This window comes from Hakea prostrata, chromosome 7 (genome assembly GCF_041222555.1).
Source record: "Hakea prostrata isolate BN-2017 chromosome 7, UWA_Hpros_2, whole genome shotgun sequence".
Classification (NCBI taxonomy): domain Eukaryota; kingdom Viridiplantae; phylum Streptophyta; class Magnoliopsida; order Proteales; family Proteaceae; genus Hakea; species Hakea prostrata.
The window spans coordinates 73,683,574-73,708,360 of NC_142606.1; the positions used below are offsets into that span (position 1 = coordinate 73,683,574).

The 24,787-nt window shown below is 39.1% G+C and overlaps 1 protein-coding gene across 2 annotated transcripts in view; it reads left to right on the plus strand.

Moving 5' to 3' along the window:
* The window catches only part of LOC149012048 (vacuolar cation/proton exchanger 3-like), a 122,900-nt gene that overhangs the window by 91,279 nt on the left and 6,834 nt on the right, over positions 1-24,787 (plus strand). Inside the window, exon 11 of one of the 2 annotated variants that reach the window (XM_089160921.1) lies at positions 5,981-6,074. The exons of the other annotated variant lie outside the window; for it this stretch is intronic. Coding sequence (XP_089017047.1) covers positions 5,981-6,074 — 94 coding nt within the window. The remainder of the gene's footprint in view (positions 1-5,980; positions 6,075-24,787) is intronic. 2 annotated transcript variants of the gene reach the window in all.

The following is a 24,787-nucleotide window of genomic DNA, read 5'->3' on the forward strand; positions in this document are numbered from 1 at the left end:
GGCCCATGGGCCTAAGCACTTCAATCCAAGCTCCGCTCAGAACTCGCCTAAGTGCTCCTTATTGGGCCCCAAGGCCCATGGGCCTAAGCCCTTCAATCCAAACTCCGCTTGTGACTCATTCCCTACCGAGCTCAATTCGGATCCTCCTTTCCTCCCCCCCCCCCTACACATATCCTTGATCGTGCTGAGTGTAGAGGAGTAATCGCTTTGCTAAGGAGCACAACCCATTTGGAGACGACTTCTAGTTGGCCTCAAGTCCTCTAAGAAAAAGAAGAACAAGAAAAAATTTGCAAAATAGTCTCATTGGCCCTATTTGGTCCATCTTCTTTGGGTCCTACCCGTGTTGCATTGTCAGTGCTCTTTAATCTTTGCTTTATTTCAGCTATGTTGGAACCGTGTTGCTGTTTTTTAATACAATTACTTATTCATCCAAAAAAAAAAAGTTAGAATCAGAAATTGAACCCAGATTTGAACCAGAAATTAAACCATACAATTTAAAAGAACAGAATCAGACCAGAAATTAGAACCAGGAATCAAATTAAACCTGAACCAGAAATCCAGACCAACATGCAACTTCAAATCAATTGAACTGAACCAATGCCTGAGCCAAACAAAACCCAACAAAAAAGGGTAAAAACCGAATCGATTCTCGACCATATCATGCAGAACAACAGAGGTCATCAATCGTACGTAGCAAAAATATGGTTCAATCGTTTGATACTCCAGTGTTCAATCAATCGATACTCCAGCAAAAAACGATCCACACCATGTTCTAAGCAGATCGATCAGTACTTTCAAATAGAATCGACTTCATCTCTCAAATCCTTGAAGATTTCTTTTGTAACAAGCAGAAACGTTGCCGAAAGTTCTTACCGAGACACGATACTGTGCAGCCACTCTTCCATGAAAAACGAAGCTTTGGATGCTTCTTACTCCATCGATTCTTCAAAGAACAAGAGGTTGCAGTTTCAGGAGTTGCCGCCCCTGGAATTGAGAGCTGAGAGCCTCAACTTGCAGCAATGAGTCTCCAAGTGTTGTAGGCATCTTTGTGAACTCTAATGACTTCAAAACGAAGGTAGTCTAGAGCACCTGCTGCTCTGATACCATGTAGCTCAAAGAGAAATAAGAGGGAAGCAGAATTGTGAGAGGGAGAAGATGATAACCAGAGAAAGGCTAGAAGGCCTTACTCATCGTATGTACCTGCTAAAGCCAATGTTTTATTTATAGAGGAAACTAAGTAGGATCTTCAGTCCGTGAATTACAACTAGAACAGGAAACTTCAACAAGGGAAACTAGGATCCTCGAATCAGAGTAACCTGAGATCCTCCAACTTACCCTATTCTAACCTTCGAACAAACTAGAAAAAGAGGCGTGGGTCTGGATGGGGGTAGGGGGCTTTTACTCACTTGGGAATTAATTAGGGCTGCTGCACTTTGAAGAAGAATGCTGGAATTAAAGAAAAACTGCAGAGAACTGTCTTGAAGTTGCTGCAGGCCCCCTGTCGAGAGCCCATGACTTCTCTAGCTTGCCTCCAAACTTAATCTCAATTTTATTCCCCAAGTCAATCTGCTGTTTACAAGTCTGAAGGTTTAGTTATAGCCTACTAGGAGAAGTTTGACTAGGACTCAACTTAAGAAATCAGATTTGGAGTCTAACTTGTAGATGAATTCTAATTTAACTCACATGAGGAACCTTCATAGCTTACTCTAGAAAGATCCAATTTAAATACTAACAGCAGATGTAGATTCCTTGCAAAGAGTAGGGCAACCCTAATGTACTCCACAAAATAGGAATCCTATGCTAATCAGGACTCTTTAATTACATGCAAAATAAGGACTCAGATTCAGCAAAAGTAGATCTACCGTCCCTCTAACTTGAAGGACCCAAATATACCCGAACTTGGACTCCATGAAATTTTGCAAAAATGACCAAAATACCCCTGGTGGAATTAGGCGCCATAGGGTTTTGGGGATGGGCAACCCGAGGTCATGTGCTACCCCTGGGTATGGTTTACATCAAGAAGATAAAGGGAAGAAGGGGATGCTTGAGAAGTGTCAGGCAGTTGTAGGGGAATAGAGGTAAAAGAAAAATCATTAGAAGATGAAAAAACGAGAGGGGGGGGGGGGGGGGCAGACATGCATACAAAACTTAAATTATTAGTATCTTCATTCCTTTTCTTTTCAAACTTAATACAAGGACTTAAATAATAAAAATAAACATATTTCAGGGTATTTCGCAGGAGGAAGAGGGATTAGACAAAGAGATCCATTCTCACCTTATTTATTTCCTTTGACAATGGAGGCCTTCTCTGCTTAGGTGCAAATCAGCAGGCGTTTCACATTTGATGTTTGCTGATGACTTGATTAACTTTATGAGGGCTTCTCACAACTCGACAATGGTTGGTATGGGGGCCTTCAATGAGTTAGCCACCCACTCGGCGTTGAACCTCAATAGGGCTAAGTGCTCTATTTTTTAGAGTGCCTTACCTAGAATAGAAGAGTGCAGCTTGTGGAATTAACTGGTTTCTCTGAGACTAAGTTACCTATAATGTATCTTGGTGTGCCTTTGTTTACAGATAAGTTATCTAGAGGCGATTATGGAGCCATCTTGAAGAAGGTGAGAAGGCGGCTCGAGGGGTGGAAAGCTAGATATCTCTCATTTATAAGAAGGTTGTGGCTATTGTGTTTACTGCTCCAAGGGTGTTATATCTATTAAATCTGGAATCTTCAGCTGCCTAGAAATGTGATAATGGAATACAAATTACCTTTTATGGGATTCAGTGTGCAAACCAAAGGAGGGTGGCTTAGGGATTTGCTGTATAAAAGATTTTAACACAACAGGTATTCAAAGACAGCTTTGGTGGATTGCTTCAAGTGAGAGACCATTTTTGGTCCATTGGGTGTGTAATAGATATCTTAAACAGGACTCATATGGACTGTTAAACCAATGGCTAATTGTTATTGGGTTTAGAGAAAGGTTCTTGAGTACAGGGATAAGGCAGAACACCTTCATAAAACATGTAATTGGTGGTGGAAATGGTACTCATATGTGGCCGACTGGCTGATTGGCAACCTAGCGAGGTATTGATCAAAAGATAGGGGAACATACTCAGACTAGATATGAGGTCTCATTGTATGGAGATGGTGGACATCTTTATCATTGATGGGTGATGGTGAAGTTGTATAGGAATATCGACAAATTTGATGGCTGTATGGAAAGACTTACCACTAATAGAAAGAATTGATCATACTAAGGGACATATGGTGGTTCGAATAGGGACTGCAACAGGATTGTTCGCCACCAAATCAGCTTTGGGTGTCATCCTTCAGAAAGCAGAGAAGGTGAGTTGGTGGAAGGTGGGTGTGGTTTGTGGACAATATTCCTAGACATTCATTTACAGCTTGGAGTTGTTATGGAGGTGCACTACTGACTAGAGATATTTTGCTGAAAAGGAAGATCTTGGTACAACCATTTTCTGTTTTTGCTTGGCAGAGGTTGAAAGTAGAAAATATATCTTCTTTCACTGTCACTTTAGCTTTGAGGTGTGAAGAAGTATATTTTAAAATGTTGCCAAGTGAAAGCAGAGCAGTGATAAGGATCTATGAAGCTGCTGTTTGAGTGAGGAATCATGTGGCAGCAAAGGAGATTGGAATAATTGCTGCCACATTATGCAACTATTTTGCAACTTTGGACTGAGGAATTATGGGAGATTCAAGGACTAGACCAGGACAACAGAGCAGTTAATTGCTGCCATGGTGGATGATGTGAAGGTAAAATGTGCTGCTCTGTGCATTACTAGTAAGCAGACTGCCCAAGCTGTTTATATAGCTAAGAAGTTAGTGATCAAGTTGTATGAAAGAATAGGATTCCAAAGGCTTGCTCCTGGATTAGGCCTTCTAGATCTTTTTGCATGGTGATGGAGCATTAATGAATTCAATAGCTACATTTGGTGGGTGCTAAGACAACTCAGGCATTCCTATTCAAGGTTCGAAAGCTCGGTTTTGAAGTCGGTCTCGACCAGCCTCAGAACCGAGATGGTACCGAAGTTTCTGTTGAAACCTGGAAAATTTTCCAAGTAATTCTGAAACTATTTTTGGGGGTTTTTGGGTCTGAGTTATTTCGTACTCACTGTTTAAAGCATAAAAGCCACAATGGCACATTTATTTTGTTAAAAGAACCAAGAAGTGTTCATTCAAGTGTTAGTATACATGTGAGGTTTCGAGAAATACAAACTATGTAAAATTGAACAAATTGTATTGCATACATAATACATTAACTGTTTGATATGATAGTACAAATACAAAATTACAATTACTAACCGAAAAGAAACTCCCATGCTTCAATTCCAAGTTGTGTGCCTGGATCGATCTATCCCTTGAGATGCATTGTACTCTGAATACTGGACAGAAGCAGGCCATGTCATCGGAAAACATATACTTCTCCAGGAACTCCATCACTGCCCTTCTATAGGTGGCCTATCAACATTAGCTAGATATCCCAGCCTAGGCAATGTGTCATCAGGCCATGGACTGTAATTTGATGACGACCGCTGAATTGGCATATTACTGGGTGTGATGGTCCTGATGGATATGCAAAGATGGAGTCCAAAAATGATGCACTTGATCTCAATCCATTCCCATACCCATATGCAGACTCTACTAGCATCAGCAGTTAACCCCCCATATCCAGCAACTCCACCATATGCTCGATAAGGACTATTACAAGTAGCAAAAAAGGTGAAGGAAGACAATGGAGTGATGATTTTTGAGTGAAAAAGTGGTTCAAAGAGGTAGAAATGACAAAAAAGGGGGGAAATCCTTGAAATTTTAACCGGTGGCACTTGCAAGTTTTGCGAAATTTTGGAGATTTTGATTGAGATTTGGGACTTCTAAACAGAGTTTTGCAGAACACAGTCGAACCAGGGAAAAAATTTTCACCCCCTAGTTCATCTCGGCTGTGCAAAAGTCCAAAGTTTCAGTGGTTTGGATTGAAATTTGGACCATGGTCCTATTGTGGCATATGTTGGTATAGGGGAATAACTATTGATTTTGCAATGGAATTGCAAGATTCATTCAGAGGGATTCAAATTTGCACTTAAGAAGGCTATTTGGAAGTTTCCATTAACTCAGATTCAGAATTATCAGTAGATATTCTTAATGGGACTATCCAAGGGCCTTGGAAGTGTCAAGCTATAAAAGGGAGAATTCTGCAAGAGGCAGCTATGCTAACTGAGGGGGAATCTAGGCATGTGTCGGGAGAACACCAGCTAGCAGATTACATGACAGTATTCAGCTCAGTTAGCAATAAGTGTGGTGGATACTGTACATTTCTTAGCAATAAGTGTGGTGGATATTATACAGTTCCTTAAAGAGCTAGTTGATTGCTTCAAATGGATGCTGCAGCACATGTTTATTACAGATTATAATTGGGCTTATTTTCCTATTTATGATACTAGTTAGGAAGGAAGGCCATCCTTGTCTTGATTCTCCTAAACCCTCTGGGTTTCTAGGGGGATGCCTTCTTTGTATTTTTTTCTCTTTTAATACAAAACTCACTTATCAAAAGGGGAAAAGAAAACAATCTTTTCTGCTGGTTATATTTCTTTCTTTCGTAGTGCAGCTCCATGGTGTGAATACTGATCAATTTGACTTGTTGCCAGTTTCCCATGTTCTGTGACTTCTGTCGATCAGGAAGAAGGTGAGGATGGTCCTGTTTTAAGTAATAAGTTGAGAAAACAAGACAATGGTAATTGAGAGTGTTATAAAAATCTAGGAACTAAGGAAAAAGTGGTATTTCAAATTGTTAGGGAAGGAGAGATAGGAGTTTATATTTTTGGTGGAATCATATGTGAAATTTTGGGCAGAGGAGCACGTTAAATATAAGGGAGTGATAAAGAATTCTCTCTCTCACTCTCTTTTAATTTTTTTATTCATTTTAATTTCACACATATGATTTATTATAATTGCTTCCATTGATGCAGGAAGGGACTTCAAACTATTTCAAAGGGCTGATGCTTATTTTGTGCTACCTTATAGTAGCGGCCAGTTTTTTTGTGCATATAGATCCTTCAAGTGGTAAGTTTGCAGACAATCTACACGAGAAAATAATGACAAAGAAAATTTATCTGGAATTTTCATTATTAGTTGGTCAGTTTGTTCTCTCTGGATAAGCAGAGGCTTCAATGTGCTGCATTATATGGCCTTTTCCCAAAGATGTTATCTGGTTTTTGGGATAGTAGACACTAACAAGGTGTAGGCTTGTAGCATGAAATTTGATTTTCATAATGGAGGGGATTCATTTGGTTGGGAATTCCTATGATAAAGCCTGTTTTTTTTTTAAATATCATGGACAGTTCCTTTAGGATGGGATGGTAGTTCATCACCTTTCCTTATTGTAGGAGGGTGAAGGAATCAATGAGATTTTCAACTGTATGCACTAATACTGTATTGATGGTTGCCTTTGGCCTGTTTTGTAGAGTTCTTCAGGTTTTGATAAAATCCTATTCAACCTATGATTTTTTTAGTTACTCTCCCTCTGTCAAGGAGACTATCATTCTAACATAGAGATTTTTACATGAACACCCCTGACTTGGTCACAAAATTCATGAATCCCCTAGTGTGCCAAAAACTACAGGGAGTTCCACTACATTAATGACCGTTGAAGACCGTTAATGAAATTCAAATAAATTTAAAATATGACCAAATTACCCTCAATTAAAAGTTATTTTCGAAAGATATTATAAGATTGCTATTCTACCATGAATCTTATTCAACCTTGTTTTCAATGTTAACATATAGGTGAATTCCCCTTCATCCATCCATCTTCTTCCTATCGGAAATCACCCGCCACACCCCACTGTCAGAAACCACCCACCACAAAAAATAAAATAATAATAATAAATTAATAAATAAAATAAAAATGAACGACCAACTCGATCCAATCTAATGCCCAATAATTGAGTGAGCGTTGGGTCTTGGTGGTATAGCTATGACCAGTGGGTAGTGGGAGAGGAAAATGAAAGAACGAGGAGAGCATTTATTGCATATTCTCCGAAAATTTTCTCTTCTCCTTGAGGCATTCGAACCCAAAAATAGTCCTTTTGTTCTTCGACACAGTCTAATCTGAAGAGACCTCTATTTGAGATTCCGCCATTCAAAAGCCATTTGGTCGTAGTCACCAAGGGCCGCACTAGTGGTCTTAAGGGATACCATAAACAAGATGGGTGGGAGAGTAGGAGACGCCACTGGGAAATGCAGTTGCAGAGGGTTGATAAACAACACCAAATTGTTGTTCATAGCCTTTCTTCACCCCCAAATAGATGGCCAGACTGAGGTGGTTAACAAAACCCTGGGAAACTTATTGAGAAGCCTGGTGAGGGATTATGAGAAGACTTGGCCTACTATTCTAGACATAACAAAGTATGCCTATAATAGTTCAGTTAATAGGATCACTAGGGAGAACCCTTTTTGAAGAACTACTTGGTATACAACCCTAAAGGCCCATTGATTTAGCCTCCACTCCCAGTAGAAACTGGATCAATGTTAAAGTAGATGAGTTCTTGAGGCACATTATAGAAGTCTATGGAGATGTTAAGAGAAAGATAGCTTTCAACACTGAGATCTACAAGGCTAATGCAGACAAGCATAGATGGACAATAGAATTCAAGCCAAGAGATATGGTCATGGTAGAGTACACCTATAGTGGCAGCAACTGGGAGTCAACACCAAGCTCCACTCCAAGAACATGGGACCATACAAGATCCTTGATCGTATTGGACCCCATGCCTACGTATTCAAGGTACCTCCTGATGCAAGCATCAACAATATCTTCAGTGTGGCTGACCTATACATGTACATAGGGCATCACTCAGAAGAGGGAGATTCAAAGCATATGCTACGCCTACACCAACTCTTTCCCCCTAATCAAGACTCCATTGAAGAAGCCCTAGATGATACGTATAAGACCACTCACAAGAGACCAGGTTTATCATACTTTCCAAATGAAAAGGTAGGTAAAAAAGTGAGAGCATATGGGTCTATGCAGATGACTTCAAGAAGATCGATCCAATCTTATGTGAAAGGTGTATGGCATAACTCTGGACATTGTTAGAATTTCAGCACCTTTAATCAGCCTAGGGACTAAAAGGAAATTCAGAAAGAAGAAGAGTAGTAGAAGAAGAATAGAAGACTGAAGAAGAAGAGGGAGAGAGCTTATTGTTGTATAATTTGTGGAATCTTGACTTATGTCTTGTGTGACATAACAGGGCTTTATTTATAATAATAGTTATGAATGAGCAAGTACAATGATACCTGATGTTGGACATAAAAACATAAACAATAGAGATTCTCTAATAAACCAAACTCCCAAGTGGATGCAAATATATGACTTACAACACTCCCCCTCAAGTTGGTGCATAGATATCTATCATGCCCAACTTGCTAGCGATACTACTAAATAACTTGACACTAAAACTTTTTGTGAATATATCAGCACGCTGGTTGTCAAAGGTAACAAAAGAAATTTGAACCAAACCAGACTCAACTTTTTCTTTAATAAAATGCCTATCAATTTCATATGTTTGGTCCTATCATGCTGAACTGGATTATAGGCAATGCTGATGGCTGATTTGCTGTCAGAATACAGCCTTATAGGTCCTTCTAGATCTGCTCCAAGTTCTTGAAGAAGACCCTTCAACTATAACACTTCACAAATACCTTGAGCTAAGGCTCTAAACTCTACTTCAACACTTGATCGAGCCACTACAACCTGTTTTTTTCTCCTCTAGGACACCAAGTTACTTCCGACATAAGCACAATAGCCAGAGGTAGACCTTTTGTCATCCGAACATCCAACCCAATCTGCAGTAGTGTAGGGTTAAACTTTGATGCCTTCAAATACCTTAAGATACGATATACTGCATTAAGATGTGAAGAATAAGGATCATGCATGTACTAACTAACAAGGCTAATTGCAAAGGTGATATCTGACCTAGTTATCTGACAAATAAATCAACTTCCCAACTAATTTTTGGTAGTTGGTTTTGTCAACTGGTTCTCCTTCCTTAGCTTTCAAGTGCTGATTAGGCTCCACTTGGGTCTCTACAGGTCTACACCCTAGCATTCCAGTCTCTTCTAATAAGTCTAAGGTTTACTTTCTTTGAGAGAGTGAGACACCATCAGTAGAGTAGGCCAACTCTAACCTGAGAAAGTACCTGAGTCTGCCCATATATTTTATCTCAAACTCTGTCCCCAAGAAAGTCTTCAAGGTTGTAATTTCCTCTTTACTGTTTCCTGTGATGATAATATCATCCACATATATAAGGAGTACTGTAGTATGAGACTTATCCCGCTTGATAAACAGGGTATGGTCTGCATTACTTTGCATGTAGCCATAAGAGATCACTGCCTTGTGAAATCTTCCAAACCATGCCCTAGGAGACTACTTTAGATCATATAGAGCTCTCTGTAACCTGCACACCTTCCCATAGGTCTCTAAACTAGTATAACCAGGGGACATATCCACATATACTTCTTCCTGCATCTTTCCATACAGGAAAACATTCTTCACATCTAATTGTTGAAGACTCCACCCTTGGTTTACAACACATGAGAGAATAGCCCGATCAATATTCATCTTAGCAACAAGAGTAAATGTCTCTTGGTAGTCAATGCCATAAATTTGAGTAAAGCCCTTAGGTACTAGTCTTGCTTTATATTTATCAATGGTCCCATCAGCTTTGTGTTTTATTACAAACACCCATTTGCATCCAACAATCTTCTTCCCTGCAAGCAAGGATACCAGATCGCATGTCTTATTTTTTTCCTAAAGCTTGCATTTCCTCATCCATTGCTTTCTTCCAGTCTGAGTGAGATACTGCATCCTACCATGAGCTAGGGATAGTGGTGGAAGACAAAGAAAAAAATAAAGATTTGAAATTCTAGGGATAGGGAATGATGTGACACATGGCTAGAAATAGGGTGTTCATTGCAAGTACGTGGCTGTTTTCTTAATGCAATGGGCAAATCAAGATCAGAAACAAACTTTCCAGGAGGAATGGTTGCTTCTGGACTAGGATCTAGGGCCTCCAATTGCCGTGGCTTAGAGGGGTCTTCTACTTCCTTTAGTAGGTCTTCAGAGGAGGTCTATGCTCCCCCTGTACATCATCCACCAGTTGTTCTTGTCCGTCACTCCATCTTCCAGTGGTAAATTTGTCAAAGGAGACTCAACAGTAGGAACTTCAAGAGAAATCTCAAGGAACACCGGAGCTTCTTCACTAAGACACTCTCTGAAGAAGAGGAGAAAAAAAGTTTCCTAAAAAACAACATCCATAGACACAAAATCAATGAGATTCAGGAGGGTAACATTTATAACCTTTTTGTGTAGGGGGATAGCCTAAGAATATACACCGTAACCCTTGGAATCAAGCTTACTATGACTATGATGGTTGCAAACAAATGCAACACATCCAAAAACCTTAGGGGTACAGTAAAATTGGTTGTACCTAGGAGAACTTCTAGAGGACAACGTTGATCTAAGACACGTGAAGGCATCCTATTAATAAGATAGGTGGTAGTTTGAACCGCATCACCCTGAATTGAGGCGGCACATGCATATTAAACATAAGGGACTGTGCCACTTTAAGAGATGCTTATTTTTGCGCTCTGCAACCCCATTTTGAGGAGGTGTATCAACAAAAATGGTTTGATGGATAATCCTAGGATCATAATAGTAAGAGGGGAAGCCACCACCCGAATATTCATTCTCATTATCTATCCTAAGGATTTTTACTATAGCCCCAAACTAGGTCTTAACCATATTACGGAAATTTTGGGAACAAAAGAACACATCACTTTTTTTATGCAAGAGATAAACCCAAGTAGTGCGGGTGCAACAATCAATGAATGTAACAAACCAACGATGGCCATATATAGATTCAGTTCGCGAAGGACCCCATACTTAAGAGTGAACAATAAAAAAAGAACTTTACTAATATTTTCTGAAATGGGATAAATATGTCTTGTTTCCTTGGCCAAAATACAAGCATCACAACGAAAATCATTCAAATGACACTTTTTAACCAAATCAAGAAAGAGTTTAGACAAAACTAACAAAGGAATGTGGCTAAGACGATTATGCCACTGGAATAAAGACACTAACACAGGAGAAGATGATGCAGAAATTGTAGAAATAGCATATGGAAAACCAGAACCATCCAAAAGGTAGATCCCCTTCTTTTGTTTACCACTGCCAATCGTACGCCCCGTCTCCAAGTCTTGAAAAACATAGTGAGATGGAAAGTATGTTATTTTTCAGTTCATATCACGGGTTAGGCTACTAATAGATAATAAATTAGCTGAAAATTTAGGAACATGTAAAACAGTGGAAAGGGTGAGGTTAGGTGAACAGATGATGGAACCCCTTCCAAAAATAGGGGACATGGATCCATCAGTTGTTCTAACATTTTGAACAAGTGGAATAGAAGATTAAGTGTGGAATAAAGAAGGTGAGCCTGTCATTTGGTCGGTTGCCCCAAAGTAAATTATCCAAGAGGGATAAATAGAATTGACACTGTGACAACCGAAAATACCTGTAGAAGGTTGGGAACCAGAGGTAGAGGCAACGACAGATGCAACACTGGCATTGGGTGTAAACTCAAAAGAAGATTCGTCAAGTTTGGTCATCAACTATCGAAAGAGATTCTAGATCTTGTCTGCAGAAGTAGGTGCAGGAGTACTTTATATGTCTAAAATAGCCTGATTTGCATATACTTGATTCCTTCCCCTACTGCCACTCTTTGCTCCTCCACGAGAACTAGTTGGATGTCCATGTAATTTTCGAGATTTATCCTTTGTATGGTGTCCCTTCCCACAATACTCACATTTCATAGGAGGTCGAGAGTTACCAAAACTAGGCTTAGGATTACTAGAACCAACAGCTAATGCAGACCTATCAAGAGTCTGTGTATATACCATAGCTATCCATCAACTGTCCTCTGGATCTACTATGGCATAGGCTCGAGCCAGAGAAGGGAAAGACTCTTTAGAAAGGACCTGTGCACGAAATTTAATCAAATTCTATATTCAATTTTTGCCAAAATCATAAACTCTTTATTTGTCTTCCCATTGTTGATATGCAATAGCATCTTTAGCATTCTTCGATGTAAAACCTATATAAATCTAAAGCCCGGTAATATCTCGAAGAGTGTTATAGTATTGAGAAAGAGTAAGGTCCTTCTGCTGCAACTGATTGATTGTTCGTCTAATTTCAAAGCATTGTGCATCATTGCCTACTCTAGAGTATGTATCCTTAACAACTTTCCAAATAGTTGTTGCATTAGGAAGGAGGAGATAATTGTTTGCTATACTTGATTCAATGGAGTTGATTAGAAAACCCATGACCAAGCATTCATCTGTTTACCACTTGGAAAGTTGTGGACCAGGTGTGGAAGGTTTGGTAGAAGTCCCATCAGGATAGCTAGTAAGACCATGAGCACGAACAGCAAGGAAAACTGAACGAGACCATCTAAGATAATTTGTCCCATTGAGTTTCACAGTGGTCATCTGAAGCGGAGAAAACTCACGATCCCTATGAATGAAAACATGGGAGACTCTTCAGATGTACTAGACAAGGGAGATGTGGGATCAACCATCGCAGGAAGAAATCACTCAAGTTTACAAATAGCTCCCTAAGACTATTCGAATTTACAAATAGCTCCCTGACAACAACAACAACAACAACAACAATAAGCCTTGTCCCAACTAAATGGGGTCGACTACATGGATTCTTGCCCTCCAATCAGTTATATTCGAGGCCATGCTAGATACAAGGCCTAAGTTATACATATCCTTTCTCACCACTTCTCCTAAGGTTATCTTAGGTCTACCCCTAGCTCTTCTAGTTCCTTCAATATAGATTATAGCACTTCTCTGTACAGGGGCATTTATAGGTCTCCGTTGAACGTGGCCGTGCCACCTCAAATGACTTTCTCGAAGCTTATCACTTATGGGAGCAACTTCAAGGCCAACTCTAATATGATCATTTCTTATCTTATCCATCCTAGTTTTGCCACTCATCCATCTTAGCATCCTCATTTTTGCTACACTGAGTTTATCTATATGATTCTTTTTAATAGCTCAACACTCTGCACCGTATATCATAGCTGGTCGAACATCAATCCTATAAAAATTTTCTTTTGAGCTTTAATGGAATACGCCGATCACATAAGACCCCGAATGCACCTCTCCACTTCATCCACCCTATTTTAATTCTGTGGGAAACTTCATCCTCTAAATCACCTCTTTAACTCTTTTCCTTATGATTGAACCTAGGTACCTAAAACAATCACTCTGAGGAATCTCTTTATCGTCAAGTATCACCACCTCATCATCTGCCCGATTATGACTAAAGTTACAAACTAGATATTCTGTCTTCGATCTACTAAGTTTAAAGCCTTTTTTATTCCAAAGCTACTCTCCATGATTCTAATTTGGTATTAATCCCCACTTGGATCTCATCAATCAACACAATATCATCCGCAAAAAGCATACACCAGGGGACCTCATCTTGAATGTCTTTGGTTAATTCATCAATTACCATTGCAAATAGATATGGGCGTAAAGTTGATCCTTGATGTAGCCCAACTATTATCGGGAATTCATTACTTAGTCCCCCCACTATTCTAACACTAGTCACCGAACCATCATACATATCATTAACTATATCTACATATTTACTTGCAACACTTCTTTTCTCTAGCACTTGCCAAATTAACGCTTTAGGGACTCTATCATAAGCTTTTTCTAGGTCAATGAATACCATATGAAGGTCTTTCCTACATTGTCTATAGCTTTCCATAAGTCTCCTAATTAGGTGAATAGCCTCCGTTGTAGATCTTCGAGGCATAAACCCAATTTGGTTTTCCGTAACTATAGTTAAGTGTCTCAAATGGGTTTCAATTATTCTCATCCATAATTTCATCGTATGGCTCATCAATTTAATGCCCTTATAGTTATTACAACTTTGAGTATCTCCTTTATTTTTGTAGATTGGAACCATGACGCTTCTCCATTCATCTGGCATTTTCCCTGTGCTCGTAATCCTATTAAACAATTTCGTCAACCAAACTAGTCCATGGGTTCCTAAGCTCTTCCATACTTCAATTGGGATTTCATCAGGACCTTGTGTCTTGCCGAGATTCATCCTCAAAGCTTCTTTTACTTCGGACATCGAAATTCTACGTATATAAGTTCGAACATTGGTGCCTTGGTGAAAGGTGTAATCGTCCGAGTCATTAGTGCTTGAAGAATGCTCATTTAGTAAACTAGAGAAATAGGTTTCCCATCTTTTCTTAATGTCCTCCTCACAAACTAAAACTTTACCATCTTCATTTTTAATACATCTAACATGGTCAAGATCTCTACTCTTCCTATCCCTCATCTTAGCTATCTTATAAATAGATTTTCCCCCTTCCTTCGTGCCCAACTTATTGTATTACTCTTCATACTTCTTTTCCCTTGCTTTTCCCGCAATTTTCTTAGCTTCATTTCTATCCAACCTATACCTTTGAAAATCCTCAACATCCTTAGTTCTTTGTCATGTCTTAAAACTAGCTTTTTTATTCCTAATGGCAGCTTGAACCTCACTATGCCACCACCACATCTCTCTATAAGAATGAACCTGACAATATTTAATTTTGCAAATAGCTCCCTAAAACCATTCGAATTTACATAACAGGCTCCTATTAAAATCCAAATTTGTAACCAGGTCCCTGAAACTATTCAAATTTGGGAGAAAAAAAACCCCGGAACTATTCTAATTTACAAAACAGGCCTTTGTGATTTCACAGAACCATGATCCTCTTAAGATAGGTCAAAAAATAGGGTTTGGAATTATGGAAGGAAGTCTAGTTAGGTTAGATGATAGGTTCTAGAGGGACTTTTGAATTATTGAAACCCTTCTAGCAACCATCGCAAGTAAAAGGAATGATAGGTTCAAAAGAAAAAAAATTTAGCAAGTTGAAAGAGGGCTGGAAAGAGGCTGATGGCTATAGGTGGATCGAACTAGAGAGGTGATGCCTCTAGGATCCATATGGCCCTTAAAGGCAATCACATGCTTTTTCGGATTCCTGGCGATAAGCAACAATATGCCTAGAGAGGTTGTTGGTCGTTGGGACCTATGGGTTGCTATAGGCCAAGTAGATAAATAAAAGACTACATGTTACTGCAGACCAAGTAAGTAGATAAGAGGGAACCAAGTAGTTAGGTGTTGATGTAGAATACCAGGATACAAATCTTCACCAATAATATTCTTCAACAAATCTTGAGTAGATATAAAAAGAGTCTCCAATCTCCCCTTCATGTGTAGCATTACATGTGGACAAGTAATGATGACCAAGTACCAGCATCTCAAAGTATGAGCACAAAAGAAATCCAAGAAGGAAAGTAGTAGCCATAGAGTAGTGTATTATTCACCAATAAAGCTGATCAACCAACGGTAAATCATCTCACAGGAAAAAGTCTTATTTACCAGAACAAGAAATTCTGAACCATGGATAAATCAGAAGAAATTACTAAACCAGCTTTGAATCTCAGACAATAGTAGCTGCACCAACCCACTATGCTATTCAGCAGTGGCACTTGCAACAATATTTCAGAAACTGTAGGTAGAACTGGACCAACAAGGCAGAGAATACCTCAGCAGAACTGGAACCATAGCAGCAATCTTCCGCTAGATTTGAAACGCTAACAGATCTCAATATGAAGGAAAAATAGTCCTCTAGGTCTTCGTAGAAGTATTAGATAAAGGGTAAGTTTTCGAAATAAACAATGGAAGCAATAGTAAAGTAATACGGTACCAGCAGAATTTTTCATAACAGGAAAATTCAATAAAACAGGGATATAGTATATAACTTGCAGCAAAACTTATAGCATATACGATGGAAGACAATACTGAGGTCTTGAAATCTAAACAGTGGGCATATCTTTGCAAAAAATAAAGAGGAATCCTAAGACACGAGTACAGGACATATTGAACTTCAGATTTGCACAAAAAAGCAATGCAGCAGAAATAAAACGCCTGAAAGGGCAGCAACATTATTTGAATAATCGAACCATATGCTGCTCATACTTTTTGAGATTAATAAGCATCCCAAACTCAAAGTACTAGAAGAAGGCAGATTGAATCATCGAATTCACAAAAAGGAAAGAAAAGAAACATCTAATTTGCACAGAAACTGTGGGCTGAGAGTTCCACGATTATGAATTAATTATAAAGTCTGAAACAGAGCAGATCTAATCCACACAAAATACTTGACTTATGCAGAAACTGTTGAATGAGTTCCACAATCTGCATTAGTTGCAAAACCTGAAACTCTCCTTAACTTACGCTTCTTCAGTAGTATTAATAGGTAGCTAGAGATCCCTTCATATGTTGATTAAGAAGGACCTACACTATATAGATTGGACAGCAATAAGTAGCTGCACACCAGGAAAAAGAGGGAAAAATAATGAGAATTTGATAGAAACAGTCCATAGGCTGATTAAACCTACTCTGATACCATGTTAGAATTTTAGCACTAGTAATCAACCTACGGACTGAAAGGAAATTCAGAAAGAAGAAGAGGAATAGAAGAAGAATAGAAAAAGACTGAAGAAGTAGGAGAAGAAGAGAAGAGGGAGAGAGCTTGTGCGTATATATTTTGGCTCTCCCCTGGTACTTTATTTATAATATAAAATTAAGTCCTAGTCTAGAAAGTTTTCGAAACTAAGTTACGGCAAAAAAGATAATTACATTTTGCACAGAATCTCCCAAATCTGCTAAAAAGGACACTATCCTAGGGAGATTACTTGTCAACCAAGCAATAAGAAAAATAGAAAGTAACCAAAGTAGAAAGTAGCTAAAATAGAAAGTAACCAAAATAGAAACCTAAACTAAAATAGAAAGTGATATTCTAACTATTGTAATGTGAAGAATTGCTCATCAAAGTATATTATTCACAAGACCCCAATAGGGTATTTATAGTTACAACCTAGTTAAGTCCTATACTAAGTGGGAAAAGGAAATATAAAATAGAAATAAAACTCTAGACTTATTAGGAAATATAATCATATTCTAATTAGAAAACCTTAGTCCATGTTTTCAACACTCCCGCTCAAGTTTGAGCTTAGATATTTATCATGCTTAACTTGCTCATAATGTAATTGAATACCTTTATGCTCAAGCTTTTTGTGAGCTCATCAGCCAGTTGCTCGTTTGGAGTAACAAAGGTGATATGGATCAACCCAGCCTCAACCTTCTCTTTGATGAAATGTCTGTCAATCTCCACATGCTTAGTCCTATCATGTTGTGCTGGGTTATGAGCTATGTTGATTGCTGGCTTACTATCTAAGTATAACTGTATAGGAACCTCCAAATCTGTCCCAACCTCTTGAAGCAGCCCTTTAAGCCATAGTATCTCACAAAGGACTTGAGCAATTTCCCTAAACTCGGCCTTGACACTAGACCACGCAACCACAACTTGTTTTTTGCTTCTCCAAGTCACAAGGTTACCTCCCACGTACACACAATACCCAGAGGTAGACCTCCTATCATCTGGACATCCTGCCCAGTCTGCATCTGTATATGCCTCAATCTTCAAATGTCCATGAGCTGAAATTAAAATCCCTTTTTCTAGAGTAGTCTTCAAGTATCTCAAGATTCGATATACTACATCCAAGTGTGAGGAGTAGGGATCATGCATATACTGGCTAACAAGACTAACTACAAATGTGATGTCAGGTCTAGTGTGAGATAGATATATCAACTTTCCCACTAATTTTTTATACCTTATATTGTCAATTGGTTCTCCTTCCATTGCCTTTAAGTGTAGGTTAGGCTCAATAGGAGTCTCAGCAGGCTTACATCCTAGCACCCCAGTTTCCTCAAGAAGATCCAATGTATACTTCCTCTGGGATAGAGATACACCGCTAGTAGAATATGCCAATTCTTAACCTAATAAATATCTGAGTTTTCCCATTTCTTTGATCTCAAATTCAATTCCCAAAAAAGTCTTCAATACTGAAATCTCATCCTCACTACTGGCTGTGATCACAATGTCATCCACATATACTAAAAGTATAGTAGTGTGGGAACCATCTCTTTTAATAGACAAAGTGTGGTCTGCATGCTTTGCTTATAGCCATTAGATATCATTGCTTTATGGAACCTTCCAAACCACGCTCTTGGAGATTGCTTCAATCCATATAAAGCTCTCTTTAACTTGCACACTTTCCTGTAAGACTCTGTAGTAGAATACCCAGGTGGTATATCCATATATACCTCTTCTTGGAGTTCTACATGCAAAAAGGCATTCTTCACATCTAATTGTTGTAAACTCCACCCTTTATTAATTGCACATGAAATAATAGTACGAATTGTGTTCATCTTGGCGACAAGTGCAAATATTTACTGGTAGTCAATGCCATAAGTCTGAGTGAAGCCTTTGGCCACCAATCTTGCCTTGTACCTTTCAACAGTCCCATCTATCTTGTGCTAGATCACAAACATCCATTTGCACCCAACAATCTGCTTTCCTCTAGGCAAAGTCACTAAGTCCCACGTTTTGTTTTTCTCCAAAGCTTGCATTTCCTCATCCATAGCTTCTTTCCAGTTTGAGTGAGACAATGCCTCCTGCAAAGTGTTAGGAATAGAAGTAGAGGACAAAGAGGAAATAAAACTTTGAAATTCTGAAGATAGTGACTGATATGAAATATAATTGGAAATAGGATGTTTGGTGCAAGTTCGAGGTTGCTTTCTTAATGCAATTGGTAAGTCCAAAGTAAGATTAGAAGAAGGGTCAAAGACAGACTCACTGTAAGAATGGATTGTTCAGGGCTAGGAACCAAAGTTTTTAACTAGCTTGGTTCAGAAGGGGTCACTCGTTGCTTTCTTTGATAGGTCTTTAGAGGTTTAGTCTCCCCCTGTATATCATCCACCAGTTGTACCTGTCTGATCATTCCATCTTCCAAAGGAGGATCATCTGCAAGAATCTCAGGAGTAATATCGAAAGGAGGAATCAACACTGGAACCTCTTCACCAAAACTCTCCCCCTAAAGAGGTGTATGGGGAAAATAAGGAATTTGTTCTTGGAACACAACATCCATAGAGACGAAAAAACGACGAGAACTAGGATGATAACATTTATACCCCTTTTGTATAGGAGGATAACCCAAGAAAATGCACTTTAACCCACGAGGATCTAACTTTCCATAAACATGGTGGTTCCGAACAAAGGCAACATATCCAAAAACCTTAGGTGACACTGTAAAGGCTATTGTCCCTAAAAGAACCTCAAGAGGACAGAGTTAGTCTAAGACTCGGGAAGGCATTCGGTTAATTAGATATGCTGTAGTAAGAACGGCGTCACCCCAAAACCGAAGAGGCACATGCATAGTAAACATGAGGGAACGTGTTACCTCAAGTAGATATTTATTCTTGCATTCGGGAACCCCATTTTTGAGGTGGAGTGTCAACGCAACGAGTTTGGTGTATGATGTTATGGTTTGCTAAGGAGGAAGGAATGCGCCACCCAAGTACTCAGTTCCTTTATCTGTACGGAAGATTTTGACTATCGCCCCAAACTGAGTCATAATCATATTATGAAAATTTTGAAAGCACGAGAAAATGTCACTTTTTTGGTGAAGTAAGTAAACCCATGTGGCCTTAGTACAATAGTCAATAAAGGTAACAAACCATCTATGACCAAATACAGACACGATTCGAGAAGGATGCCACTCATCAAAGTGAATGATTGAAAAAGGGATTTTCTACGACTATCTAAAATAGGGTAAACATGCCTGGTCTGTTTGGCCAAAATACATGCCTCACAATAAAAATCATTTAAATTACATCTTTTAATCAGATTAGGAAATGACTACAACAAAATAGGTAAAGGAACGTGGCCAAGACGATTATGCCATTGCAATAAGGTAAAAAGTGCAGGAGAGGTGGAACTAGAGACTGTAGAAAGAGCTGATGGGGACCCATCCGTTAAGTAGAGCCCCCCTTTCTATCTACCACTGCCAATCGTAAGCCCCGTTTCCAGGTCCTAAAACACATAATGAGAAGGAAATAAAGTTATTTTGTAGTTCATATCACGAGTAAGGCTACTAATAGATAAAAGATTAACAAAAACTTAGGAACATGCAAGACATTAGATAAGGTAAGAGAAGGCGAACAGATAATGAATCCTTTTCCAGAGATAAGGGAGAGAGACCCATCATCCGTTCGAATATCCTGAACAAAAGGGACAGATGAATAAGTATGAAACAAAGTAGATGAGCCTGTCATACGGTCGGTTGCCCCAGAGTCAATTACCCAAGAGGGATAAAGCAAATTGACATTGTGACAACCAAAAATACCTGTGGGGAATTGTGGATCAACAGAGGGAACATTGACAATGGCTATACTCGCATTGGAATTCGGTACTGGAGAAGATGAGTCAAGTCTGGACATCAACTGGCGAAGGTGTTGGACCTCATCTGAGGAAAGAGGTGTTGGAGTATTCAAGGTGTTAGAACTAGCTTGATTTGCAGATGCTTGATTGCTGCCCTTAATTCCATTCCTACCTCCTCCACGGGAATTTGTTGGATGTCCATGCAACTTCCAACACTTGTCCTTTGTATGACGCTCTTTTCCACAATACTCGCACTTTACTGGAGGGCAAAAAACACTAAAACTGATTTATTATTGCCATAACTAGCCACTAATGCAGATCTATCAGATGTATGAGTGTGTACCACAAATGTCCTTCGACTGTCCTTTGTATCTACTATGGCATAGGCTTAAGCCAGAGAAGGGAAAGGCTCTCCAAAAAGGATTTGTGGCACAAATTTGATCAAATTCTATATTCAATCCTGCCAAAAAATCATAAACTCTCTGTTTATCTTCCCATTGTTGATAAGCAATAGCATCTTTAGCATTCTTCGGTGTAAACTTCCCATAGAAATCTAAAGTCTGGTAATATCCCCGAAGAGTGTTATAGTACTGAGAAAGAGTAAGGTCCTTTTGCTGTAACTGATTGATTTTCCGTCTAATTTCAAAGCACCGTGCATCATTGCCAACTCTGGAGTATGTATCTTTAGCAACTTTCCAAATAGTTGCTGCATCAGGAAGGAGTAGATAACTCTCTGCTATGTTAGATTCAATAGAGTTGATAAGAAAACCCATGACCAAGCATTCATCTATATACCATTTGGAAAGTTGCAGACCAATGGAAGGTTTTGTAGAAGTCCCATCAAGATGGCCAGTAAGACCACGAGCACCAACAGTGAAGAAAACTAAACAAGACCATCTAAGATAATTTGTCCCATTAAGTTTCACAGTGGTCATCTGAAGCGGAGAAAACTCATGATCCCTATGTATAGAAGATATGGGAGACTCTTCAGATGTACCAGATAAAGGAGATATGGGATCAGGCATCATCACAAAGAGAAATCATTCAAATTTATAAATAGCTCCCCTGTTTTTTTTAAATTACAAAAAAAGTCCCTAAAATTGTTCAAAATTTCAGAAAAGTCCCTGAACTTTTTCGAAATTACAAAAAAGTCCCCGAAATTGCAAAAAAGTCTCTGAAGTTTTTTGAAATTGCAAACAAAGTCCCTGAACTTTTTCAAAATTATGAAAAATTCCCTGGAACTATTCAGATTTGCAAAACAGCCCCAAATACTCTTCGAATTTACAAAAAACTGTGCCTGTGAATTCAGAAGTGTAGAACAGGTCACCTTGATTTCAATCAAAGAAACACCTTTTGTTTCCCCTTATCGACATGGATCCCAAGGGCTCGAAGCAGCAGCAGTCTTCAGAGGTACCAAAGTTCTTGAGTCTCCCGCAGCCAGACATGGGTGATAATAAACCGGCAGAAATCAAGGATTTTCAGATTGTGATTGCAGAAAAAAAGGAGGGGAAGACGCAGTTAGCGCCCAAGAGAAGCTCAAACAAGGATAGGCATATGAAAGTGGATGGGAGAGGGAGAAGGATAAGGATGCCAGCTCTGTGTGCAGCAAGGATTTTTCAGTTGACAAGAGAATTGGGCACAGCAGCGGAGCGACTTTGACTTCAAAAAAAAAGTTCAGAAACTGCTTTCGTTTTACCTCTCACAACCCACGCTACAATCTTTGAGACAAAAGCCGATAAGGTATGCTACTGTCGCACACAGCCGCTGAGAAAAACGAAGAGGCGAAATTATTTTTTGTTGTTTCTCTCTGATCTGGCAATGGTTAATGGCGCGAGGCTCCGTTGTTGCAGGAGAAAATCAGATTTCATGAGTCACCATAGTCTCCAGCGGTTTTTTCTTCTCCGTGATAGAAAAGGAGGAAGCAGAAAGGAAGAAGAAGAAGAAAAAAAAAAAAAAGAGCAGCGGTAGCGACAACGGAAGAGAAAGTTTCTCTAGTTCTAGCTTTCTTCCCTAATCGAAATTAGGCTGTGATACTGATACCATATTGTAATGTGAAGAATTGCTCATCAAAGTATATTATTCACAAGACCCCAATAGGGTTTATAGTTACAACCTTGTTAAGTCCTATACTAAGTAGGAAAAGGAAATATAAAATAGAAATAAAACTCTAGACTTATTAGGACACATAAGCCTATTCTAATTAGAAAACCTCAGTTCATGTTTTCAACACTAACAGACATGAATGTCTTCAGGAGGGGAAGAATTGATGTGAACCACCCAGGAGCCCCCCCCCCCCCCCAGTAGAGACCGCAACAAGAGGACCTAAGGCAGCAGCCCTTCTTTCCACAACCCCACTGAGAAGCTGCACTAGACAAGAACATTTTGGTTATTTTCCCATTGCCCTACCCCATCTTGATTTGTCTCAAAAGAATCAGAAGCTCACGTAGGACTCCAGATCTACCCTTTCTCTACTGACTAGATAACTCCTTGATGAGAAATGATAGTCATAGTCTATCCAAGAGTCTTAGTTTGAAGAGGACTTGTATAGTCAAAGTCCTAGTAGTAGTTAACACTTAACAGTCCTTTTTTTATCTTAACTTAATTTATTTGAATTCGATTTTACTTGGTAGTTGCTGACTCTAGTTTGAGTTGGAATCCAAGTTAGAGTAGAAGCCTTTTAAATAGTAAGTTTATTTCAAATAGGACTCCTAGGTATTGAGTTTTATTGGGAGTTCTTTTTGATTGGCTATAAATTCAAGGCCAATGAATGTAACAAATCAGATTTGATTATTGAATAAAGAATGGCAGAGAATTATAGCCAAGTAGGGTTCGAATGGGTTGAGTAGGGTTTCCAAGAGGAGGAAACCCTGCAGCAGCCCTAGAATGACTTATTATCAACAAAATTCAAGCATTCCACCAGCAGCAGCACATTTCTTCTCTCTTTCTTCAGGTTCCAGCAAGTATCAATCCCCACCCCAATTCCCAACCCTAGAGCCTCCGCCAGCCCTCTCTATCTTCTCTCTTCCCTGTTGCTTCTTTTAGAACCTTCCCAGCCCTAAAACTTTAAACCCTAGTTCCCCCTAACTCAAATCCCTAATTCTCTTTAGAAATAGCTTCAGCCCCACCCCAGTAGTCTTAAACTACAGAAGCACCCTAATCCCACCCTTCCCAAATCCTAGAAACCAACCGTTGTTCATGTGCATCCCTAAACCCTAGGTCAAAAACTAAATCTGCAGAAACTGGAATTTAGACCTAGTTTGATAAACCTTAGACCTGAGAAGCTGTGTTGGTTATGTTGAAACTGGACCCTGGAAGCTCTAGCCCCAAGTTGTAAACCTAATTCTCTATAGCTGCTGACTTTGAAACCCTAATTGGGTCTACCACTCATCAGTTAATAAAAGTGATCCCTCCTTGATTCACATCACCATGACATAGAAGTTGGGAGTATTAAACATAACTGGACAAAACCTCAATGTATGTGGCATCATCAACATACTGAATGTAACCAATCCTAGGATATGGGTCACCGAACTACAAAATCTGCATTTAACTATTGACTGATCCACCACTATACCTATTATAAGAGTCATATGGTGCAGCCAGCATCAGGTACAAGTACGGGTATGCTTTCTGGTTTGTAGGTACAGGGATGGGGTAGGAGATATCTAATCAATGAAGGAAGACACCACATTATTGTGACTCAAACTGTGACTCTGAGTTGGAAGAACCATATTCAACACTAGAATAAGATATCCCAACCATCTGACAATATGGTTGAAATATGACCCACACTACTTTGAGCCCCTCCAAGAAGAGCTTCCACCAATAGTCCCAATATTAATGTCATGGTTAGAGACCGATAAGCTATCAATAGTCTCGAAGGGGTCTATTATTTTGGGCTTTATGTAAGCCAATTTATGCATTCCCCTACTTAAGGTCATATGGTCCTTGTAGATTAAATACTAAGGTATTTGAAACTGCCCCAGATGTGGCATTTTGATGAAGAGGAATGATCACAGTGAAATCATTGGCTGCACCAATTTAGATTGAGCTGGAATCATATAGATTGAAGGTCAATCTCTAGGTTTTGTATGTTTTTAGGTAGAAACCTCGTCACTTGGAAAGAAAAAAAATAGTGTGTTGTGGCAAGACCAAGTGTTAAAATAAAATATCATGCAATGGCCTCAGCTACCAATGAACTAGTATGGCTACGACTATTACTGCATGTATTAGGTTTTGGAGATACCGTTGCACTTATGAAATTGTTTTGTGATAGTCAAGCAACCTCTCATATTGCTTCAAATCTTGGCTTCAATGAAAGAACTAAATATATGGAGGTAAATTGTTATTTTGTTC